We start from the raw sequence: 25,182 nt of genomic DNA on the forward strand, positions 1-25,182 counted from the left end.
GGCGAGATTATAAAAGTTTAGCCTCGGGGGCTACACCTAGAAGGACAAGTCAGCGAAAGCGTTGCCGACGAGGACCGAGAGAAGGGGGAGAAAGAAGATCCAATTTTTATATAAATAGGAAGAAAATGAGAAGAGAAAATATGAAAAAAATTGGGAGTTGAAGATAACTAGAGTGGGAAATTTTGAAAACAGGGGAAAAAAGCCAAAAGGAGTGAAAATGCTTCCAAATAATGGGAAGAATTTCACGGTATTAGGCGCAAAGAAATTGCAGAACTTCAAAGTCTCAATCTAAATAATTATTTTTCATTATTTTTGATAGAAGGCACAAGAAAAAATCTCCTGCCTTTCAGTTAGTTTTGTGTGAAGTTTCTCAGGGAAAAGCGATGGTTTATAGCGGATGACTAATTCGGGGGTTAGATAAGGGTTACGGCCCGCAACGACTCAACACTAGAACTGACTTGATATATCCACCTTCAGCTGATCCTGAAAGAATAGGCATGACGGCTACCATTATATTTAGTGCCTAATGGCCTTCTGGTTTCCATTCCTCCCACTTTATCTTGCCTACCCGGCTTGGCGGCCACACAATGTACTCAGCCGTGCCTTCAATTAGGCGCGTTGAGATCGGCCCATAGGTATTGCTATCCCGTGAACGGCCTGTGTTGTCTCCTTCGACCCACACATGCCCTGTTGGAACTAACGTGAAGGGAAAGGCGTATGGTTTTCTAGTGGCCACTAGGTCCGACTCGACGCCAACAATGCGCTTGACCACGATGCGTTGTGGATCAACAGGCGACCTGAAAAAAGCTTAGTTTTTGATTTCCACCTCAATTGCTGTCACTAAACACCAAGTTGCCTCTCGTCAACCGACTCTTACTCACCGGAATATTACAATCATGCCCTTCTTTAACCGTTTAGCGACGTTGAACCGCCAGTTGATGACTCTATCCGACACCAATGACGAGTCTTTGTTTGGGTTGAGAGAGGGGTACATGGAAGGCCCGTTGATTTTCGTTACCGATGCTACGTGCGTTTGGATACAGGCGATTACCGGAATCCAGCCGAGTGTCCATAATGACAACGCCATTGGCTGGAGGAGCCGGCGGCCCCAGCGCGAGCCAGTAGAAGTCATTAGACTATTATAGATAGGAGCGGCAGTAGAGCGATAATGAGAAAAGAGTACTTCTTTTCTTCGTTGTCCTGCTAGACGGTTGCTAACTCCGCTGCTTCACGTATTAGCAGGCGATCAAATCGTAATCGAGTTAACGATATACAGAAGAAGAATCGATTTAGATTAGGCCAAACAACAGCTTCAAATGGTAATTTTCTCGTATCGTTGTAGACGTAGACTTGTCGTTGTAGGCCACTCTTGATTAGTTCCAGAGTTGGTGTCTAGTTTCCTTATCGATAAGCAATTGTCATTAGTGGGGTTTTTGTACCACCACAGACCCCTAGGTCGCAGATATCACACAATTGTATTACCGTAGTGCTTAAACGTATAGATAGAGCATGCGTACATTTTGTAGAAATTTCTCTTGAGCAATCAATTAACCCAATGTACCATAGCCTCATTTTGAACCGACTTACAAACCACTAACATGATAGCAACGCCGTTAACCTTTTTTTTTCTTTTTTTTTTTTTGATGACCTGTCCCTGACCCATCAATCTCTCCGTCATTCTTCTCATAGAAGGACAGAGTAATCAAATTCATTGTGGGAATATATCCCTATCTCCATTAGTATCGATCTACTTGCCATTCGGGAATTTTAGAAGAAAAAAAAAAGGTAACAAGCGGACTTTCCTTCCTGCAGCTTGTCTTCATCTTCCCGTCTCGGCATCCCTTCCCATATATTTGACGTGGTCATGGCATGATGAGAAAAAAAAAACGAAAGAGGCGAAAAAAAATATAGCTCATTTATGTAGCTCAAGTTCAGAGCAACTAGAAAACTTTTGAGTTCAAGGAAGTTGGCGTGACTACACAAAAGGAACCGCTAGAGAGGAAAAGATGGGGGGGAATGAGTGTTGTGTGTATCTGCGTTATTCAAAGAGAAGAAAAAAGAGGAAGAGGAAGGACAAAAGAATTCGGACATGAACGGAAAAGGGAAAGAGAAAAGAATGGGAAATGTCGGCGTCTGATCTTTTTTGTTTTACATGTCGAGAAGATCGTCGCTGTCACTGACACTCTCGTCACCGCTGACCTCGGCGTTTTCGCGCTCGCGCTTCTCCATGAGAGCTTGAAGCTCTGCGTCGTCACTCTCAGTGACAGCCTTGGGCTCCATCTTGACGACTAGATGGCCGCCGCTCTCCTCAATCTTCTTCCGCACATCGACAATGGCCTCCTCAAGGCGGGTGATGCCGACGGCTTTGTCCAAGCAAGTGCTAGTCAGTACATACAGAGGGGGTGAAACCAGCTTGACCTTGACTTGGGTATCCTCAGTGTTGCGGGCCTCGGCAGTGCGCAGGGCATCCTTGACAGCGTCAATGCCGTCGTAGCCGAAGCAGGTAACCTCGATATCAGCACGAATCTTTGTGGGCGCGGGAGTAAGGCGCTTGCTAATGTATGACTTGAGCTCCTCAGTGACGACAGCGTTGGTGAAAGTGATATCGTTCCAGACCTCGGGGTTTCTAACAGAGACCACAAGTTAGCTTTGCTTTTTCTTTTCTCTTCTTCCCTTCTTTTCCTGTTGCGACCAGAGGGGGAAGGGGGCTGCAACGAGTGCAAGTTCGATAGCCCACAAAGTTTGGAAAAGACGTACGTAATAGAAATCTTGAAGGCATCAATTGCATGGCCGTACTTGCGGTTTAGAGGCCATGCGATGGCTTCGTACAGCTCCAGGATCGGGACATTAGTCTTCTCGGCGACGTGTCGCATGATAGAGTGGACCATCTTGCTCTTGTTATAACGCTCCTCGCACTTGACAATATCCTCGGCGGAGACACGGCGTTTAGACAAATCGATATATCCTATGACGGTTGTTGGCATTGGTTAGCCGGTGACGTCTTGGGAGGGGCCAGCCCAGCAGGGCAAGAGGACGGCAGCCTTACCCTTCTCCTTGTCTACTCTTAGCACAACGACAACCTCATTGCGACCAACACGAATGAGCTTCTGGATACTTCTGATACGCCGTCTGGACAGCTCGCTGAGCAGAATCATGCCGTCAATGTTGTCATATTCGAGGAGCTTGACGTAGGCACCCATCTCGGCAATCTGCTTGACGTTGACCATGACGAAGCTATCCACTTCGGGACTAACAAGCAATACATAGTAGTCAGCATATGATTCTTGTTAATAAGAAGGCAGGCAGGAGCAATAGCTTTGGCGATGGAGGGAAGACAAGTTGCACAGAAGATCGAGGGTTTACTCTTCAACCCCTCCATTGAATAGCTAGAGCCCCACCATACTGCCAAAATGCAAAGACAAGATGGTACATACTACTTCTCTTCGTAGAAGCGGCATTGTGTTAGAGACATGCTGGGCGATATAGGAACAAGACAAAACAGGTAAATAGAAAAAGAAAAACGAAAAAGGTTGTGAGAAAGAACGAAAGGTTGTGTCGGGCGCGTCGCAAAAAAAAAAGTAACAAAGGAGGCTCGGAGGAAGCAAGGCAAGGCTGAAGGCGGACCGAGAGAAGAGAAAGATTTGGCGGGGGAAAAGAATTGGTGGCGTCGTAACTTGGCTTTGGAGATAGTAAGAGTCACAATTTTTGGGCCTTCCTTTCCTGGCCAGGTTTGCTGTAGTTTGGTGGGGTTCCAAGCCAAGGTTTTTTGGTGGCTTTAGTGTTTTTAGCTGAAAGCTAGTCGGTCGGTAGAGTAGCGGGTAAAATATAGCGCCACATGTAACAGCTGGGGCGTGGCGCGGGTTTTTTTATCGGCGCCACAGTATAGTCCAAGATGGAGATAGATGGGTCAACAAAGCTTCGCTTCGTTGGCACCGTCCAGCTCTTGGGACCAGACTGAGAAATCCTTGGTCGCACTTTTCGTCAAAATCTTTTAGAGATTTTCGCCGCTCAAAAAGCCACACACACACACACACACACGCATATTAATCACAATGGCTCCATGTATGCCTCCATCTTCCTTAATCGCTCCTCCTCTTCAACTTTGCTAACAACCTCCATTGACGACCCAGCAGCACAGTACGATCTCACAACGCCACCAACTGATGCCATCTCCGCGTTGGCATTTGCGCCTAACGACCCCACGCGCATGCTAGCCTCGTCATGGGATCGGAATGTTTATGTGTACGATATTCACGGCGAAAACGAGGCAGGCCAGAAGTGTGGAACCCTGTTGCGCAAGTTTGAGCATCGCGCACCGGTGCTGTGGGTGTGTTTTGGTAAAGACGACAACGAGGCATTCAGCGCTGGCTTAGATTGGCGCGTGTTGAGGTACGGAAGATGCACTTTTGCCATTAGGCGCATATTCCTATCAAGACTATCGTTACTAATATCGCAATCGCAGATTGGACCTGGCAACTGGCGAGCAGTCTGTTGTCAGCACACACAGTGCGCCAGTACGCTCTGTCGCATACTCACACGAGTTCTGTAGGTTTTCAGTCCCTATTTCCGATCCATCCTTGGCTGTTTTCGCCGCAAGAGCGATGCTCTAAGCTAACACATGTTCCCCTTTTATAGCCATACTAGTTTCAGCTTCCTGGGACCAAACCCTTCACTTCCATGACGTCAAAAGCTCCTCTTCAAACCCCATCTCAGTATCGCTCCCCGGAAAGCCGCATGCGCTCTCCGTGAGCCCAACTAAAGTGGTCGTCGCCATGACATCGCGACTTGTCAGCATCTACGATCTTTCAACCGTCGCCGAAACGTTCAGCGCCGACGACTCGTCACCGATTACCATTGTGCCGTGGCAACAGCGCGAATCATCGCTCAAGTTCCTAACGCGGGCTGTTGCGTGTATGCCAAACGACGCCGGATATGCTACCTCCAGTATTGAGGGTCGTGTGTCGGTCGAGTGGTTTGACGACTCGGCTGAGTCACAGGCCCGCAAGTATGCCTTCAAGTGTCACCGCCAATCAGCGCCGGATTCCGAAGGGGGTGGTGATATTGTCTATCCCGTCAATGCCTTGGCCTTCCACCCAGTTTACGGTACGTTTGCTTCAGCTGGTGGCGACGGCAATGTTGCGCTCTGGGACGCCGAGGCCAAGCGCAGAATGCGGCAGTACCCCAAGTTTTCCAACAACGTAGCAGCCGTAGCCTTTTCAAATGATGGAAAGCACATGGCCGTTGGTGTATGCCCAGGTTTCCAAGACGGCCAGGAGGACTATGTTGCTGCCGGCCAAGTGTCCATTGTCATCAAGGAACTAGGCGAAACAGAGGCCAAGGGCAAGGGAGCTAAATAGAAGCAGGTTATCCCTTTGTCCAGGACTCGGGAGTTATGACGCAAGATGACGAAAGAGGTAATAATAAAGGCAGACAACAAGAACAACATGTGTATGTATGCTGAGTGAGGCAAAAAGAAGGACTATGATTGTGTGCGAATTTGGTTTTTTTTACGATTGAATATACCCAGTCTAGCTTAAATGTTGTTTATTGTCCAAGCCATGGTGGTATAAAGATGTGTGCGCTTATGGTATGTACACATATTGCATAAATGACACAGTAGCTGATTGTTTATTACCTGAAAGTCTATCCCGAGATCGATGCACGCAATATGCTAGTGCAATCAATATCCATATATACATAATTGGTCAATTTCTCACCCTTTCTATGTTGCTCCTGAGTTCTGGCTGCCAAAGAAAAAGTTGTCAAATAGATTGACCTGCTGGTTATTAGTAAAGTCATGATACACGCCGTCCCAGTTCAAACCAAAGCCAAGGTCCACTGGAGGCCGGTCTATCTGCGTCAAGTCCGCACCGCTAGCTGCAAGCGAGCTCAGGAAATCCATGTCCAATGCATTGGAATAATCCATTGTTTGGCTCATCTGTTGTTGCTGCTGCTGGGGGGACATGAAGGCCGGGGGCACTGGCTGGCATGCATTTATAGCCACATTACTGCCAGCCGACATGAGAGGTGCTTCTGGCGCTGGCTGATCCTGCGGACTCGCCCCTGATGCGGATCCCATGATGCTATTCATTGCATCGACATCAAAGCCACCAGTTCCTGCAGTGCGCGAGTGCCGGAACTGTTGTTGGGGTGAAGCATCAGCCAGTTCACCACCCGTTGACAGCGATGGAGATGAGAGTGCGTCAGACATGCTCATATCAAAGTGAAAGCCGGCAGTGTTAACAGGCTGGTCTTGGCTCCGGCCATGGCTGTGACTGTGCAGAGATTTTAGCGGATCTGTGTCCTCGCCCATAGCCGAATGCCAATCACGAGTAGCACGCGAACGGCGAACCCGTTTGGCCACTGGCGTACCAAAACCGCCTTGCGAATTAACCATTTTGATAGTGGCTTTAGCGGTGCGAGCAAAAGCATCGCGACACGTTTCGGCAGGTGGGCATTTATCAATCATATCAGTGAAGACGGATTTGGCGGCAAGAACCGTGAAATCAACCTCCTCCATAGTCTAAGAAGCATCATCAGTATGATAATAGCAGATGCCTTTAGGGATTTTTCGAAACTTACCAAGCGGCTCCTCACTATAGGCGAGTGCCAAATAGCGTATAGATAGGAAACACCAGCCATAAATAGGTGGTGCGTCGAGAGATACGTATAGCTGACGAGGCTGTCAAGGTGCAGCTGGCGGTAGATCCTAAGAATCTTCTGGCCTGCCTCCGCGACCTTCAGATACACACGATCTTCATCCTCTACCGACTCGGCCCGGAAATTGGATGGACTATCAACTTCGCGCGATGGGTTATATTCACCCTCAAAGAGAGCCGGGACGCTGAGACTTTGGCGATACAGCAGGATGATGGCCTGCCAATAATTGAGTTCTAAAAACTCAGTCGAGAAGGCCACGCCCGTCGTATCTCGGGTAGGCGCTGATGCTCTCCACTGATAGAGCCTGCGGTCGATATCAATACGCCAGGAACGGAATGAATCAAAACGAGCAAGGAATGGCGATACGAGCTGGCTTTGAATTGCGCTGTTGTGCATGTTCTGTCCATTCTCGCGTGCTACTCGCGTCTGGTTGAACTGCAGCACCTGTAGGATTTCGGACTGCAACAGTCGCAGCTTCAAGTAGTGTATCGAGACGTGCTTGTAGCTTGGTTTTGGCGATGCATCCTGTGGCTCTCGAAAGCCCTCGGGAGTAATGTACACGTCATCCAGATACGACGGAAACTCGGTGGTGATTAGCAAGTCGCTGATACCAAACGGCCTGCCTACACATGTACTGACCAGACGGTCAAGAGAATACGTGCACCACCACAACCGCCGGCGCATATCACGAATGTACATGCGCTTTCCCCGATCTCCACAGCCAGTATCACTTGCTGGAGCTGGCGAAGCTTTATCTGGAGACCCATCGGTCGTTTGCGAATCAATATCAGTACCGTCTTCATAGTGTAAGCCAAGATCGACAGCTAGTCTGACTGCAACTCCCACAATATACCTATATGAATATTCGTTAACACACACTGTGAGAAAACCCAAGGCGAGCCCAAGTTGGCCGCTAGTGATTAATACAGCCTTTGGCTCTAGCCTCACAAAAAAAAAGACTTACCATAGACCAGGCGGCACTGGCCGCAGCAACGCGAAATTCGCCAGAAGTAAAACAGCTTGCAACACATCCAGGCTGCCGGTACTGTTACCCAAGCAAGCCTCTAGATGCACTATAGCACTGGCATGATACTCCTCTGGTTGCGCCTGTCCGCCACTGTTTGTTAGTGACGATGGCAATGGTGATTCCCCCGACAATTGCTGTCCCTGGGTTTGAAGCTTCACGGGCTCTCCAACAATTACACTTCCGCCGATAGCGAACACCATGTTAAGCAAATAAAGCTCCCTAGGGCCACAGATATGCCCTGGTGCATAAGCCTGCTCAAAAGTATTCATAAAGTCAACGCGATGCAGGATAGGTATCTGTGGGTTAGCATGCTCAAAGTAGAGATTAACCAGATGAGATGCCACAGCCTTTGGCGGGAAGGGGGCCGGCCGTATTGAGGGCTTAGTATGGAGCCCAAAAAACGAGTCGCGCATAGATGTAGCATTATGTCCCATATCCCGCACAGTATCATTGACTGGCGTAGCCATAGAACTAGATGTGGTTGCTTGCACAGCACCGCCAGGCCCATCAGAGACCGAGTGCTGTACAGCGGCGAAAACAACGCGCGCAAACGAGACGCCCGATGTGGATGCCAAAGACTTTGGCTTAGAGGCGCTCATAATGTTGGGCATGCCGCCAGTCTGATTGGTGCTCGGACTTTTCGACAGCGCAGATGTAGTAGCGGTGTCTACATCTGCGGCATCAGTAGCAGTAGTCGCCATGAGTCCTCCAAATGTTCGAGGGGTTGGAGTCACTGCCGAGCGTATATTTTTGGGCCCATAACCTATTCGAGAGCACATATCAAGATTGTCTGCGGCGGGGACCTCGATGTCATGCTGGCGCAGGAGGGCCTCGAGGCCTTCAACGCGGGTTTCGAGATAGTAAACGTAACTAGAAGCATTCAAATCCAGTTAGCCGAGGTCTTTCAATACATCCGCGGCCATTCCGGACGTCTTTTTTCTCAGTCTCTATACGAACATAAGCCGGCTTCTAGTTACCTTCGTGGGATCTCCATCTTTGTAATAGGATCGTAGCCAACGCAAGCGACACTAGCCTTTGCGCAGCTGGCGCAACTAGGCAGCCGCTGGTCACAGCGGTTTTTCCGTAGCCGACAACGATTACAGGCACTGACGTTTCGGAAATTGCTGCTCGCACTGGTGTTATTGGCGGTAACGGAAGACTGGCTGGGCTTTGATGCATGGTGCGACCGGGCCAGCGGCAGTGCCGATGTCGATGCCGGCGTGGCTTCGGCGCCCATAGCCGCTGTCGGTAATTTCTCATCCATCAACGTTGGATCTGGCGACGACTCGCGCGGACGTTTCACGGGCACGGATGATGGGGGTAATGACGAGGCCATGGACAGGCTCTTGACCATGATTACGGCAAAATGTGTGTTGCGTATCAATATGTATCGTCGGCTTAAACAGGCCCGTTCGACTGGGCGATGCAATGCGCTGTGATAGCACGGAAATAGTCCTAATTCTGTCCGACGGGACTTCGTAAGCTTCTTTTGTAACCTGAGCCAGAGCCGCAAAAGAAGCCAGGAAGTAGGACTATCAATGATAAATCAACGGAAAAAAGGAATACTAAATGAAGGAATAAGGGTAGGTAGGGTAAGGGTTTGCCTAATTTGACAACGGCTTCCTCTACAAGATCACAAAGCTGTCTGGAGTTACGCAAAATGGGAAGGAAAAGAACTATAAGGGATGAAGTCAATGGTAGAGGCAAAGGAATGCAGAAGATATAGAGTCTAGCTTTGGTTTCGTTTCATGGCGGCGTAAAAATTAATTGAAGCTTAAACAGCTTACTTTTCTCTTCTCCAACCAGCCAAAATGATAAGATAAGCGGCCTTATAGATAAGAGAGTTGTGCCCTAGCTACGTACTTGCGCATAGTCCATGTAAGTTCCCCCTACCTTTAGAGCTCTTCCGTTCACCCCAGTCACCGGCACACAACTTATCGCCTTCTTCTTAGTGCTTAGCTCTTGATTTTGTCCTACATTTTAGCCTTCAAAAAATAGAACCCGAGTCCTAGAATCTTCTAATGCTTCGATCAATCAATACATTGAGACTTGGTATCACTATCTTCAGTTAACCCAAAGCAAACCCTATAAAGCTACTTTATTAGAGCCCCACAAAATCCATCACATACCAATCAATGACGCTATGTGTTTCTTTCTAGTGTAACCACAAAAATCAAGACAACAAACGTCGAGACAAACCCGATCAATAATAACAAGTCTCTAAAAGATAAATCAGAAGGCCACTTGGCCACACATAGCTGAGTAAAATAGCGAAATAGAATTGACAACGAAGCATGAAAAACCAAAACAAGAAATCTACCGTGCCCCCCACCCAAAAAGTAGACAAGGAATGAAAAGAGACCAGCGATGAACAATCGAATAAGGATGCGGGAATATCCAAAAAAAAAGATTCCCTTGTATGTGTATGACGTGTTGAAAAAAAGAAGAAGAAAAAAGAGGAGGGAAAGGAACAATGTGACAAGTGAAATAAAAACGTATGGTTGTAAAAAAAAAAAAAAGAATAAAAACAGAAGAAGATGAGAAAAGATGGCAGCAGTAGGTAGAAAAAAGCCAAAATCTCCTAGTCGAACACATCAAATAAGATGTTACCAAGATGGGAAGATGAAATGAAAAATCAGGACATAACTCGTAAAAAGGAAAAAAAATCTGCAAAAACCGAAACAGTCAAGAAAGCCAGAATATTCATTCTGAGGATGAGTCATCACCGTACGCCTCTTCATCCTCACGAGGAACATCTAGACGCCCCTTGGGCTCAGGGATCTGTAGACTGATGATCGCACCAACTATGCTCACGAGGCCGCTGCACCACCATGCCATGCCGGAGTAGCCTGTGCGGAGGCCAGCTGCATAGAGAAGGCCAGATATTGTGGGCCCAAAAGCACGGCACAAGCTGGCTGTCGAGGCAGCAATGCCATTGATGGTGCCTAGAGATAGGTCGCTAGGTGCCGAGTTGGTGAGAAGAATGGCATTGCTAGGATAGGCCATGGTAGAGAAGGTGCATTTCCAGATCACGAGCAAATAGACGCCATACATCCGAATGCTTTCGGGCAGCAGTACGACGTATGGCGTAACGAGGTAGAGAATGAAGTACGACATGGCGATTATTTTGAAAAGGCGGCGAGGCCCAACAAAACGGGCCACAAGAGGAAACAAGAACACAGTCGAAATCATAGAGTAGCCACCTTGAATGGCCAAAATAAAGCCGATAGTCTTGGTCTCGAAGCCAAATCCGGAAACAAACTTGAACGGAAGATGGATGTCGGGGTTCTCGGGAGGGTTCGTGCTCAGGAAGACGGGAAACAGCTGATCGAAAGTCATGGTGTGGCTATAGGCGTCATGTTAGTATACTGCAGGCTGGTCAAGGTGATTTGGGCACATACAAAGCCAGAATTCCGTAGGAAATAATGTTGAGAATGACGGGTCTAGTAAAGGTCTTGGCTGGAGGCTGCGTTTCCCGAATCATTGGCGGCCTAGCGCGGCTGTTCTGAAGCAGGGGCTGATCTTCGCGAGGCTCATTTAGGTCAAGAGGCTCCTGCGGGTCGGGAGCGTGTACGGATGAAAGAGAAGGCGAGTTGTCGCTAGTTCTGTAGCCGGGAAGGTCTTCTTCGTAGTCATCATAGCTCATGGTTGGGGCGATCTTAGCTTCCTTTCCGCGAAGGTGTCGGGATTTGTTGTCAAACCAAGCCAAAATCCGGTCACCCGTCTCCAGACCAACGTCGCGGCGGTGCTTCTTTATGGGGTGAGTCTCCTTGAGGAAAAGCACGCCAATGATGAGCCCGCAAAAGACGGCGATGGCGCTGAAGAGGTTGGGCAACAGGTAAGGATACTTGTCAAAGATTGTACCGCGAGGGAAAATGGTGGGGTAACTAATACAAGGACGAGCAAGAGCACCGCCAATCATGGGGCCAACAATGGAGCTGGGTTGGTTTGTTAGCTCGAATATCGCAATTAATGCCTGTTCACAAAACTTACCCAAGACACCAAACGAGAGGCATGATAGTATAGGCACGGGCTGCAAAGAAAGTTAGTGTCCAAGTAGCAAAACGCTTGATGAAGTGGAATAAAACTCACGTTGATACTCCTTCACGGTGATCATCTCAGCAACAGTAGTCTGGAGCACACCAATATTTCTACAACAGCGCATTAGTTAGCCACAGACTGTTAAAACTTTGGCAAGCCTGGTATTGTTTGTGCGTACCCATTAAGAAGTCCGCCCAGAGAACGGGCAATCAAAGCAACAAGCAACGACGGGGCAAAGCCAAACACAAGGGCACTGAGTCCTGTCCCAGCAAGACCACAAAGGAGAATAGGCTTTCTGCCCACACGGTCACTCAGCTTGCCCCAGAAGACGCCAGTAGAGAACTCAGCTAGAGTGAAGGCCGATGTGACCATTCCAGCATAAACAGAAATCTGACTGGGATCGTCGGTGATGTGGAAGTCTTCAACCATATAGTAAATGTATGGGAAAATAGACATAAAGGCAATAGGCTCGCAGATACGGCACATGGCTAAAGTACAGGTTAGCGCTTGGCTCGAAGCCACACCTACCTACCTGCTAGGATCCAGCTCAGGGGATCGGTAGCAGTTGATACGACCAAGAAGCACTTACCTAGAACAAACATCTGCCTGGAAGGAAAGGGAGGCTTGGTGTCAGACGTGACGGGAGCATGGCTTCTAGAGCTCTGGGCCTTTGTGGCCGACGGGCTCTTTTGGGACTTGGACATGTTGGCGAATAAAAGCAAGGCCAAGGGAACGGGTGGCAATTCAATAATTGGGCCAGCAAGAGCAGTGTTGGAGGTGGTGTAGATAGAAGACAACGAAGATGAAGAAAGAAAGAAAGAAGGCTGAGGAGAAGGAAAAAAGGCAGGAAGGAGAAGACAGGGTGCGGCGGCAGGACAGAGTTCAAGTAGTATCAGACAGCGCCTACCATCAGAGCGTGCTGCAGGAAATGCGAGTTGTTGCGTGGGCCAACAGATGAAATTGGGATGGGAAAGATGGCAGTTTATATACAACTGCGGTAGCCGCTCGAGAGACTGAGGCAAGGCAACAATACAGTCATGTATGTAGACAAATGATATTCAACAGCAATGCTACACGACGGCCAAGAAAGGAAAGAGCGCAAATTGAAGAGTGAGAAAGCTTGAATGGGGCAAGAGCTCGCAGCGAGAGAGGAAAGGATGAAAGGACGGCAAGAACAACAGGAAGGAAGAAGTAGAAGAGAAGGAGAAGTGGAAGGAAAGAACGAAGGGAAAATAAAAGAATAAATGATAATAAATAACCCTATTTCAAGGCTAAAGACATGATCAATCAAGGCCACGAGGATGACAAGTGCAAAAAAAAAGCGAAGGGAGAGACCTGGTCTTTTATGTTGGTTTACGTATTGACTGAGACAAGACCAATAAGTAGAAACTTAGACCAAGGTAAAGTAGCCAGCCCGTCGTTCCTCTAAAATAGGGGACAACGGGTGCAGACCCGGAGCAAATGGAGTGGTGGATGGCAGAAGAACAGAGGGAGTGGAAGGCAGGGTCTATCCTGTTTGGCAAGCCAACTATACTTTGAGCAATTCCCAGAGAAAAGTAGAGAGGGGTGTGTTGGTAGTACCTGCTAGTGGGCGGAGTCGGTAAGGAAAACTCCTAACAAGGAACGAGGGTTTTCGTTCATGTCTGCTTTTGTGAGTGCGGTACAGAATGAGGTGCAGAAAAAAGGCAGCCGTATTTTATGGCAGAGCGCGAGAGTCGCAGGGGGAGAAAGAGAAAGAGGCGAAGAATAAAAGAGACGATAAAAAGAAAACAAACAATGATTTGAAAGGATCACAAAAGAAAGTTACTATGCAAAGAGTGCAATTACCCCTACTTGCATTTGCGGGCTGCCTTTTTATTCTTTTTTTTTTTTTTTTTATTCTGTCAATTTCTTGGTACATGAGCTCACCAATGAGACAGGAGCAGGGTGGGAGAGATACGTGTGATGTGTGATGTGCTGCATATAGCCCACAACGTTTGTTTTTCTTTCCTTCCATGTTAGCTAAAAAGGAAAAAAAGCTGGCCGTTGATTTGGTGCTTTAGATGCCAGGCTTCCACGGGGGTGAGCGAAGAAAAGAAAAAAGAAGTCAGAGCTGAGAAGGTTATAGGTGCTAGAGGTTTATTGGAAAGCCGTGTATAAGACGTCAGTCAGGGCTGGAGGCGAGAATGAGCAAAAGCTATTATCGAGTGGCAGGAACAAACAACTGCCATATCCAAGATTCACCAAGCAGCCAAGGACTCGACAAGAAGCGTTAGGTGATAAGGTGAGGTAGACTAGGTTAGGCTGAACTTGGGGCTGGAGCCAAACAGCTTGTTTGTTGTTTATATGCCATACAAGTACGAGCAAACAGACGGCAAGATTAGCATGCAAACGGATCGCTCTCACAGGCCAGCAAAGCGAGCAAGAACCCGAAAAAAAAGCAAAAAAAAAAAGCGCAAGACCAGACGATAGTCAATCGCTTCCTCTTCAGGGGCGGAACTGGTACTGTTCTGTCCAGCGCTCGCTATGCCTTCACTCAGCTAAAGCGCCTTGTCTAGTGTTGCTTTCGTGCTCTGTCTCTATTGTGGTCTTTTTCTCTCCCTGTTTCTTTCTTCTTGGCCTGTCTATCTATCCCCTGATACTCACACTCCCTAGCTTTTGCCTTTCCCCTCCTCCTCCCCCCCCCCCCCCCCCAATCCTCTTAGCCGAGTCATCAGCTGCACAGCAAGCGTTTGCTCATTCTCCTGGTCTCAATCAATGTTCCATGCCCATGCCCTTGCCTGAAATCAGTCTCCACTTTGATTTTCTTCTGGTTCTTGTTCTCTTGTCAAAACAACTGGCACTAATAATACCCTTAGTCTTGAACCTTCCTTCACTTTTTTCTCCTCTTTTTTTTTCTTCTCCTCCTCACGCATCTGCGCGCCCAGTTGCTGTCTGTTTAGTGGTTCCTACTTGCCGGTCCATTGGCCTCCATCCACTTGTTCTCGCTCAGAAACCCCCGGCTTTGGAGGCTGGACTTTCTAAGTAAAGTAATCCTGGAGCTTTGTGCGTTCTTAGATGAGTCTTTTGTTTTTGCGTACGTATGCTGTCCCCTCGCCTGCTGTGATCCGTTTGGTTGCATGTTTATTTTTCACTCTCACCGTTCACTTTATTGCTTTTGCTTACCTGTTTGCTGGCGCTACTCGTGTAGCCTCGCACCCCCTCCTGGCCCAAGGGGTAAATGGTGTTGATAGAAGCAGGTAGAAGGGCAGCTGCTGACTACGTAGTTTGTTGGAATATGTTTACTGACACCTTGGCCCCCCTCCCCCTGTAAAATGCTGGACTAAGCAAGGCGTTTATAGCAGGAGCTAGGCTCTATTGAGATGACACGGCTTTTGAAGCTTGGAAGAAAAAAGGCGAGCGCAGACAGAAGACAAGACGGCCGCAGAATTACTGCACTGTGGCAAGGCAACCCAGATAGCAGGATAGATAGGCTAGTACATGAGAGCGTACGCACATGAAATCTGGCTATCGTTGTAGCCAAAAAAAAAAAAAAGAAGTCATCGATATACCCACAGAGCTGCTGCTTCCCCCGACACTGCGGGTCCCTATCTCAAGTTTCCCCGAGCCCTTTCCAGGCCGTCCATCTACTTGTCGTTGATCTCGCCCTATCTCTCCCGTGTATCACTTGCAGTAAAAGCGAAGCTCACCGTCATTTTGCAATGTCACGCCACATATAGCCATACGGCCCAGCCCAGCCCAGCGCTCAGCCAGACAGCCAGCCAGCCAATCCGTCAGCCAGCAATGCAGTCTACAAGTCATTTGCAGCTTCTGTGCCTTCCACGCCCTTTGCAGGCCAGCTCTCTCTCTCTGCTGCTATCGCCCTTCTTTATAGGCCTGCCACATCACGAGCAAGTATCGGCCAAGTTTCCAACTGGTGGAGACTGCATTTGCTCATCTTGGGGCAAAAAAACAGCCCAAGCCAAGGGCGCTGACAGCAAGGCCATCAAGATCTTCTCAGCAATCGTGTAGCATGGAATGTAGTACTGAGCCCATGCCCTGGAGGAGCTGCGTCATTGAACGCTCATGTCACCCACCTAATGCAACAGTAGGTAGAGAGGCAGAGTGGAAAGCGGTGCACACAAGAGCCAATGGATTTAAAATTTCGGAAATGGCTATGGATGAGCCGGTCGCACTTGTGCTTGTGGCCTTGCCCATTGTTTTTTTTAGGAGAGCTCGTTGCGATCTTTGTGTGCACGGCTTTTTCTCTTATCTTCCCCGCCCCTAAAGATGCCGGGTGGTGTAGCAAGGCAAGTGCTTGGATCATGACGGTATGTTGGGGCACAACAAGCCTTTCCCAAGCTTTTGGCATTCAGCCCGCAGCTAGCATATGCAATGCAGCCAAAAAAAGCCTAAGCTGGCGAGAGGAAAACCACGCAAGGCCTAGAATGCGAGTCAGGAAAGGTAAGCATATGGATTGCATCGATAAACCCTCTCTCAAAGTTTCATTTTCCTCACCTACTATCTTTCTAGATAAAAGCAAGGTCAGATTAGAGGGAACGTATAGATCGGGGAAAAAAAAAAATTCAAAACAAAAAAATTAAAACAAGAGCCCGGACGTTTTCGCGGATCATAACCGTCTCACTGGGCTGACTTAACCTAGGCCAGTCAGGCAACTACGAAAAACAAAACCACCATCGCACAGCCCACCACACACACCACACAACAGGACTCAGTTGGTTGGTGAGGGGCATCAAGTATCACAGAGAAAAGAAGTCAGAAGCCCCCGCCCCCCTTTTCGTTAGCACTAGCTTGTTTTCTTCAGAGACAACACCCCTCCCCCCTACCGCTCTGGTTAAATCAAAAATGAGAGAGCTGATTATTGCTTGTTTTTTATGCTTCCCCTCTCCCCGCCTGCTAGCTAACATTCACGCTTGCTAGTTACTAGCGCTAGTGTTAGTGTTCGGCTATATTGATGCACAAGCTGTATATGCCGTTAGGGCTCCCTCAACTTCCTACCACCTCAGCTCCCCCCCCCCCCCCGCCTGAAAATTTCCCAACACAGGAAAACCCGACTAAGACGCAGCAGCACCTAGTGCTATTTTTCTCTTTTCCCATCAGCTATGGTCTATAATCGCGATGTGCACTGCTATATTTCAACTCTTCCAAGTCCCCTTTTTTGCTCCTTCGTGGCCCTCATTCTCCTTTTGGCAGCACAGAAAAAAAAGGATCTAATTGTCCAACAAATTAGTGTGTTAGAAGAATGGCGGTCAAGTTAAGCAGCGTGTTATGTTTTACCGGTGTATTGCCGACTAAACGGCCACCACTAGAAGGAAATTTAGTGCTCTACGGAGCACCACGTGAGCCTGCTTCCATTCTGTGCACATATGCGCGTGCAGTGTGTTTCTGTGTTGTGTGCACACATTCGCAGTGCAGTCGCAGTTGCACTGATATGCTGTCTCGCACGCAACCTAGATTTACTCTCCTCACCTTGCAGCCTTAGCCACACGGATACTACGCCAATACAACACTCGAGCAGTCGGTCTTAGCATGTTGCAATAATCAAACCCGAGCGGACACCGACATGATACGAGCTAAAGGCCAAGTTGAAGGCAAAACCAGCACAGGTTGTTGGATGGACTTATGGCCTGGCCAGTGGTCCGGCCAGTCAATACCGGGCCATGACTGCATCTAGTAGCGTGTGACAAGACAACAACAAGATCAGAAAAGAGAAAAAAAAAAAAAAAAAAAAGCGGTTGGCAATTTTTCGCTTGCCTATCAAACAACGGATAGCACCTCCCCAGTCTTGGCCCCGGTCAGAATTCTAGACAATCAGACAACAGCTTCGTCTTCTCCTCCCGCCAAATCCTCCACAACCAGCCCCCCCTTTTCTCTTGAACGCATGTGTATTCCGGACAAATAAAAAACGCACCCAGGCGCCGGATATGCTAGGGAGACAGAACCCGGCGTGATACAAGAAAAAAGAAAGAGCCAGGAATAGAACAACGGGGAAAAGAACACAGCAGAAAAAGAAAACAAGAATAAGAACAAAAATCAGAGACACGCGGCGAATATTGGTCACACCCGGGCAAATCTTGCCTTTCAACCTGGCCGGGGAACTACAGGCTTTGCTTAGGTAGGTAATGCATCAAAACAGTGCCAGCAACAATTCGCTGTCCTCAGGTCCCGTTGCTGCTTATGCTTTTTGTCCTTTTTGGAAACATATCGTAAGCCCTCCAGGCCCAGACAAATCATAGTGCACAGGAAATAGGACAAGCCCCCCAGATAGCGGGAGACACAGTTGCCCACTCGGAAACGCGGACCGGTGCTAGACTCGGTGGCAATTTCCTAATGGGGAGAGAAGGGGAAAGGGGGCTGTTGCTGACAGGCAACAGGCAGAAAGCTTTAGTGGAAGCAAAGGAGTGGGTGTTTCGCCTATAGAGTCTAAAGTACCCAGCGACATACGCCTGTACATATCACAGGCCATGTGTCTTTACGCACACGGGCACTTACATTCACGTCCAAGTTAAAACTGAGGTATAGCATTAGGCTTTGTTTCTTTCACGTGACGTCATACAGGCTATGGCCGCCCATTGTGTATGGGACGGAATGGCGAATATAGTGAGCTGGCTCTACTCTTGATACTTACTTGCACACGTTGTGATGCGATATACCGAGCCGGCCATTGAGAACAGCAGCTTTTTTGGGGCCACGCTTGCCGTTCAATTGAGCGTCAACAGTTCTATTACTGGCTGCAGCTGCAGTGTGGTGCTTCACTTGGCCAATCATGAAGCCCAAGTCCGAATAAAGCAAACTAGAATGCGTATTTCTTGTCATTGCGCCAAACCCTATTCCTTCTGAGCCTTTGGTCTAGATCCCCAATAATATAAAGCCCAGTCTGAAGGGAAGGGTGTGGGACACGGCAAGGGTTTTTGTCTGAAGGGAGTCTTGCATCTAGGGCCTAGCCTGTTCTTTTTCTTTCTCCACGCGCTAGGAAATCAAATACAAAGCCTCTAGAAACTGAGGGGACAAGGTCGCTTCCGGAGCTTTAACTGCTGCTACGTCGTTACCGTAGATTGAGGCCCTAATGAACGGCTGGCCTTAGAAAGATAGGATGAGACGAATAGGGAGGACCGATCAGCCAGCAAGAGGCAGCAAGACACTGACAAAGCACTAACATCCTACTATGTGGCAAAGAAGCTATTTTTGTGCTGCATGCGAGTTGTTCCCTCAGCTTTCCGCCTTCAAGAAGAAACAAAGACAGGCAAATGCCAAAATCACCGATTTTCCTGTCCCAGCCACACAGCAAGCGGAAAGTCTTGGGCTTCTAGGGCTGGCTAGTTGAGGAAGCATGAAGCTAGAATGGGGATTTCCTCCTGTTTTCCTGGCTACCCCCATCCTGGAAGGGGTGATCACGGCAATTCTTTCTTCTTGATTGCTTCTTCGTTCTATACAGACTTGCAGTTTCTTGTTTTTTTATTTTTCTTCTTCTCTTCCTCCATCTCCATTTCATGTCCGGGCCCTTTGGCTGTTCAGGCTTCGCCATCAGGGATCTTTGGGAGACTTGAGAAAGGGGTCCCTTCTCCGGGGAGAAGAGGAGAATAGGGCTTGCCTTCTTGTTGTCTAGAAGACCCACTAATTGTGGATACCACACAGGTGCACCATTTGAGTGCGACTTTTTTATGTTTGGTGTGTAGCATTTATGCACGTTATGCATGTGCTTAAGGGGATCTTGCTAGCTGAAAAGGAAGAGGGGTGTATTATAGGTCCCATTATCAATCTCCTCTAGTTAGTTTCTCCATATTGATGTGTTGGAAAACAAAAGTGGGAGGCTTTCACCCAGGCAGTATTGGCCGCTGAGAGCTGTGTGATCTGTGCTGTGTGCTGTGCTGTGTGCTGTGTGCTATGCGTTGTGCTTCATGGCTTATTTGAGCTGGGGGTCCATGTTAGCCGCCCATGAACCCAGACAGTATTGGGCTCTGGCCTGGGACAATCAACAGAACCCTTTTCCCGCTGGGCTTATGTGTGTGGCAATGGATGTGCATTTCCCTTTCTTGGTGAAAAAAAAAAAAAAAAAAAAAAAAAAAAACTGAAGCCATAATCAATTATGTTGCCCATCAAAAACCACCCATCTGGCTAGGCGTGAGATATAGCCCTCATCTGCATGCCGCGCCAGAACAATGCAAGAAAAGAAGGCAAGAGGCAAAAGCATCACGTCATCAGCTCCTTTTCCACCCTGCAGTTTCGATATGTGCGGACGTTTAGGTACTACGCAAACGCCAGCAAACCTTGGCCTACTGATATCTGTAGGGAGACACGCCTTATCTCTACACTGAAGCCTCTCGAAAGGAGATAGACAATGCAATTATCAAGAGCAATTATCAAGACAGCGGACGCCCGCATATTCGTGTCTTCCCGTTGTCTCTCCCTCCAATAGGCTTCTCTATTAAATAGTGACAACAGAGCTATTATGTCATCGTATTCTAGCGTCCTCCTTGCATCGCGTCTCAAATGCGAGCCCTTGCCATGTATAGCTGTATATTCAAAATTCCAGATGCAACGCCTGAACCTGCTTACCCCCTAGAGTAGCAAGTTGAAGTCAGGTGGCTACAAGAACGGCCCTTGCCAGCGCAATGTCACAAAAAAATGGTATGTCACTGCGCAAGAAAATATCACACTGGCCCATTGCGCGATATTTGCATTTTCCCGTGATTGCTTATTCGAATGTTGTGGAAGCGGTGTAGAATAGAAGCAAAAGCAAAGTACGCGGTTGACTCGCCTGAGACAGTGCAGTACGGTACTACAACCGGTCTGACAACAGGTAGCAGAACCGAGCCTGACGTTTAAATGACAATCATTCTGTGGCCGCAATGCAATTATCATTGTCTTGAAATTGGGCGCTGATGAAGAAAGGGGGGGCGGTGTTACCGGACCCTAAATCCTACACTTAGTCCACCCGTCCATGATGCGATAGATTTCTCTGCAACGAAAGACTTTGTCATGATTGCAATTTGAAACGGCTTGTTGAAGAAGCTGGCCCGCATGTGTTCATACATGTCATTAGTATTACATGTGATAAGGCAGCCTGATAAGCATTCTGTCGACCCGAGAGATGCTGGCACCGAGCCTGCTGCCTGTTTATTGCTTGCATTTTACAGGTATACATGTTGTGCTTCATGTAGGTTGAATGTACTATGACGTCTCCTTGCTCAGTGACACAGAAACACCCTTCAACAAAACATGCTTCAACAAAAGACAGTGCATTTGTTGAGCACAGACACAAATCAAATTGCAGTCTGCCCGCACTTTTTTCTTGCATTTGGCAGGACATGTGTAAGCTGTGTTCGCATCTTATTACTCACCCGTATTATTAAGTGTCCTTTGATGGAAACACCCCCCAGCCATACCGTTTTGTCCCTATAGGGAGGTCTGACCTGAAGGTTGCGATGACGTCGTACTACTTACTCATGTGCTCTATGTAGACATCAACTGCTAGAAATTGCTCTGTAATTTGCCCAAAGTCTGTCTGTCCGTCAGTATTACAGAAAAGCCTGGCAGTTGTTGTCGAGCTAACTAGCACTGTGGCCGATAATCCCAGACTACTAAGCCCGGGTTGCCAGAAGCTACTAACCCCTTTGAGCCAAGAGGGTCTTACCGTGGAAGCAAAAGCTTCATCCCCGACATTTAGCACTGCTGTTGCATTAACCATAGACTATGTTTGTCGGACAGTAGCAGCGAAGGAATCAAGGCTGGAACTTGTCGAGAGCCAATGGATTTTTTGGCTGGAGGAGAACCAAGAATGCAAGAGCAAGTCTGGAAGTCTGGAAGCAAGATTGAGATACGCGGAGGTGGAGTGTACATAGAACATCAGGGTGAGGTGGGGTTGGGTTGTTTGAGGCCTCATGTTCTTGGGCGGGGAGGGGGGCGACTGCCTTGCCCTGGATTTATTCCGGTTTTGCTCTTCCCCTAAGTAAACATGGCGGGAAGGGAAGCCCCTATGTCCTGTTTCCTGAGACCTTGTGTTGTGTGTAGTCCGCCCAGACAACACACCTGGGCCTTGGTGTGAGCAATATTCTTGCAAGCGGCGCTTGCTACTACGCCCTTCTGCAGCCAGTGCAAAGCTTGTTTGTTCTAGGCCTAGTTTGTAGTAGCTTGTAGCTGCTTGGGACACATTTTTGTAAGGGTGGAGGGATTTGCTGGCTCGCTCATTGGGACACAGCGTAACATCTACATGTACACAAACACGCATACGCCGGAATGTATGCCTACAGCATGGGGGTGGGCTACAGAAAAAAACAAGGCTTGCCTTGTCTTCATCTGATCTACCAGTTTTGCCTTGGTAATTTGGGTTATACGAGCCGCCAGAGCCAGCCGGAAGCCAAAGCCGCTCACCGCGAGCCTCACGAACTAAACTTGGACCTGTTTCTTGCTATATTGAGTTAAGTTCGTTTTAGTCTCTTTTGCTGGCCTAGCTTTTGTGCGTGTGCGTGTGCACGCACGTGCCTACCAGGGCTGAGGTCTGGCCCACGTAACTGCCTTCTACTATAGGGCTTCTGCTTCTCCAGAGACATAGAACAGAGCGCTCCTATTGGCAAAGCAATGAGCGAAGAAAGGACATGCAACACAGACTACAAGACCGCTTGAAACTGAGGGAGAGACCAGGCGAGACACAAGTACACGTGAATTGACCTTTTCTTTTTGGGTGGGGGTGTGTTGTTGCTGCTGCTGTTGCTGCTGCTTTGTGTGGGTGCTTTTCTCTTGCTTACCTATTGCCCCTAAACCTGTAGGGAGAAGAGGGAGAATCCTATCAGGGATCAGCATGATGCAGAGAAAAGAGAATCACAAGCCCACCAAGACTTTTTTTACTCCCAGTACCCAGTATCAAAAGGAAAAGCAAGTTCAAGTATCCATCTCTCACATCTCACCCCCCCCCCCCCCAAGTTCTTCTGCGAGAAAGCTGTTTAGATCATCAAGCCCTGCATACACCAAGAACCAGAGCATCCCTGCGCTTTGATCTAGTCTTAGTTCTCCCTTTTTCCTATTTTTCCTACAGCTGACTTTTTTCTCTGCTCCATAATCCATAGTGCGTTGCTTTTCTTCCAGAAATATTGGTGGGGGGTTTTTCGCCTCCTCCCCTTCCTACCATCACAAGAGCTTTTCCCCTTTTTTAGCCCGAGAAGGCAGATCTGGCGGTCTAAGGTTGACCTGTTTCCTGGCTTATACGAATAGGACGATCATAAAGATGAAGGAGTTTGGACACAACAGTACAACCACCAAGTCCAGGCCAGGCCCTTTGAATTTCCCAAGGATTTTGGCAGAAGATCGCCGATAGCACAGAAAACAAAGTGGGGCTCATACTTTTCTCTATGGTTTATTTTGCCCGACTTGAGCTGCTACTATTTGTTCCTACGCTACTTTCGCTCCCCCTTTCTAGCTTCTGCGTCACCTCTATCTTGCTTTTTGCCTTCACCTCCTCTGTATACCCAAACAGACCCTTATTCGGGACCTATGATCTGCGGATTCTCCTATCCCACTCCCTCATCCTGTTGCCAACTTGCTGACCATTTGCTAACATGCTGGGGAGGCGAGAAGCTAATGGAAATGAAGAAGGCAAGATCCGCAAATACTGCCGGGCCTAAGAGAAGGAGAAGAGCTAAAATGAAATCAAAGAACAGGGCGGAGACAATAACAAAAGAACTCCCGTCATCTTCAACCTTTTTGTCCCCCCTCTCTCTCTCTCGTGTAGGCAGGCAAGCTCTATCATCCCTGCTGATCCTGTCTGCAGTTCAACCTTGCTCTTCTCCCCTTTTCCCACACTTTGAGCTTCTTGGTCCCAGGACAGTGGACTGGGTCATTTTCTTTTCCTCCTCCTGTTGTTCTGGATTGAGCTAGCTTCAGCGACGCAGCGTTATAGGCAGCACGCAATGAGACATCCCCGAACAAGCAGCTGGATCTGCCCGAGAAGAGAAAGGAGAACATCAAGCGAGTGCAGTAAAGCAAAGTAAATTCATGCTCGGAGCAGAACGAACGGCAGGAAATCATCAAACTTAGCTCGGTTTAGCTCCGAGGCAAGGCTCTTGTTCCTCGCATGTTTCTTCATGCACATACATACACGTACATATAGAAGATCTATATTGCTTGCTGGCTGGTGTTTCGCACCCGTAGCACAGAGCCATATTTGGGCCTGAACAATGCCATTGAGGCCATTGAGACCATTGTTCTCAACTCGATTTCAGGGCGTTTTTCCCATTGTCTCTAACACCGATCAAGTTCCAAGTTTGTCTCTAGCGCAACCGAAAAACTCACATCTTCCCTCTTTTTGATGGTGCTGGTTGCTTTCAATTGGTATTGTGGCCAGAAGAAGTGGCTTTTATTTTCGTTAGCTGCCTTATTTTTTGCCGTTCTCACTAATATTTATGAGCTAGTACTAATCAGGCCGCTTTCCCTGTTCCTGGGTTCAGCTAGACAAGGGAATGAAATGAAATGTGACTGGTAGCTTTTCCCATCTATTTCTTTTTTTACTTCTCCCTTTTTCTTTTTCATATTTTGTGCCTGTTTTATGTACGTGGGCGAAGGAATGGACAACATCTATCAATTGGACAGCAATCCCCGCGGATCTTCCTGCCATAGGGGAGGGGGTTGACCGCGACAAGCTGCTCGCTTAATCAAGATGTGTATCTATACCTGTGAGGAGACGGCCACTGAAAGGCGCCATAGACTGGGGATCGAGTCATGTGGGGATAAATGAATAACGTGCACACTACGTCAGGTAAGCGGTAAGCTGGAGCGGTATATCTTGGAGAGAGCGATTAAACTCTCTTTCTGATACTAAAAAGCCACCTTTCCATCAGCACTGCCAATCTGCTCTGCCATGAAGGATAAGGCCAACTTTGACAAATGGCCAAAAAAGGAAGCTGACGTTCCATTACTGTCATCCCGTCTTCTTATTTTAATATGACATTAGAGCTGAACCAGCCAATGAGCAAAACAAGCAGCGGAACAAAACCCTGGTCTCCATGCCCCATGTTCAGTGTAATGAAACCCTGGAAGTATCCACCCGGCGCTCATATGAGACAGGTTTGGACTTCCGGTGCACAAGCCACCCACCACTTGAAGCTGAAGAAAAGGGAAGACTTGAGGAAGAAACATACTCAAGCTATGAGCCTTGACACTTAGAACACACTATGACAAGAAAAATCAGAGGACAGTACCTGATTTTCCTTCTTACTTACGCTGCGTGCGCAGAGCGGGAACCCTCCCTCCCCCCCCCCCCCCCCAAATGACTCTGCTTGATCGTTTGGTGCTTATCGTCCCCATGTGGCTGTCAGCTGTGGCGCTGAGATGTGTGGCTTGATGACCTATCGCAGCATCCAATCGTGGCGTGTGGGAGGGCGTGATTGAAGCTTGTGCTCGGATCAAAGTCCCGGCCCTATATTACGATGTCACAGGCTAGTGCTGCCTTTTGTCAGACAAAACGTCCTCGCTAGTCTTGCAAA

The 25,182-nt window shown here is 48.2% G+C and overlaps 4 protein-coding genes across 4 annotated transcripts; 1 reads left to right on the plus strand and 3 right to left on the minus strand.

Moving 5' to 3' along the window:
• Positions 1–2,148: 2,148 nt before the first annotated feature.
• On the minus strand, positions 2,149–3,227 carry HOO65_020226 (Eukaryotic translation initiation factor 2 subunit alpha; the record flags this gene model as incomplete). Its single annotated transcript, XM_071006900.1, has 3 exons — positions 2,149–2,626; positions 2,758–2,965; positions 3,047–3,227. 3 exons carry the CDS (start codon positions 3,225–3,227, stop codon positions 2,149–2,151), a joined length of 867 nt encoding a protein of 288 aa, XP_070860864.1.
• Positions 3,228–4,060: 833 nt separating this feature from the next.
• HOO65_020227 (Mitotic checkpoint protein BUB3) lies at positions 4,061–5,357 on the plus strand (the record flags this gene model as incomplete). Its single annotated transcript, XM_071006823.1, has 3 exons — positions 4,061–4,389; positions 4,463–4,545; positions 4,636–5,357. The coding sequence occupies 3 exons, from the start codon at positions 4,061–4,063 to the stop codon at positions 5,355–5,357; spliced, it is 1,134 nt and encodes a 377-aa protein (XP_070860865.1).
• A 365-nt stretch (positions 5,358–5,722) lies between these two features.
• HOO65_020228 (fungal specific transcription factor) lies at positions 5,723–9,041 on the minus strand (the record flags this gene model as incomplete). The annotated part of the gene is made up of 4 exons (XM_071006365.1): positions 5,723–6,523; positions 6,583–7,513; positions 7,625–8,557; positions 8,665–9,041. The coding sequence occupies 4 exons, from the start codon at positions 9,039–9,041 to the stop codon at positions 5,723–5,725; spliced, it is 3,042 nt and encodes a 1,013-aa protein (XP_070860866.1).
• Positions 9,042–10,390: 1,349 nt separating this feature from the next.
• Positions 10,391–12,432, minus strand: HOO65_020229 (MFS general substrate transporter; the record flags this gene model as incomplete). The annotated part of the gene is made up of 6 exons (XM_071006573.1): positions 10,391–11,033; positions 11,089–11,625; positions 11,681–11,720; positions 11,780–11,838; positions 11,907–12,216; positions 12,318–12,432. 6 exons carry the CDS (start codon positions 12,430–12,432, stop codon positions 10,391–10,393), a joined length of 1,704 nt encoding a protein of 567 aa, XP_070860867.1.
• Between the last annotated feature and the right edge of the window lie 12,750 nt (positions 12,433–25,182).

The sequence above is a fragment of the Ceratocystis lukuohia genome, assembly GCF_044167205.1.
Source record: "Ceratocystis lukuohia strain C4212 chromosome Unknown Supercontig2_pilon, whole genome shotgun sequence".
Lineage (NCBI taxonomy): Eukaryota > Fungi > Ascomycota > Sordariomycetes > Microascales > Ceratocystidaceae > Ceratocystis > Ceratocystis lukuohia.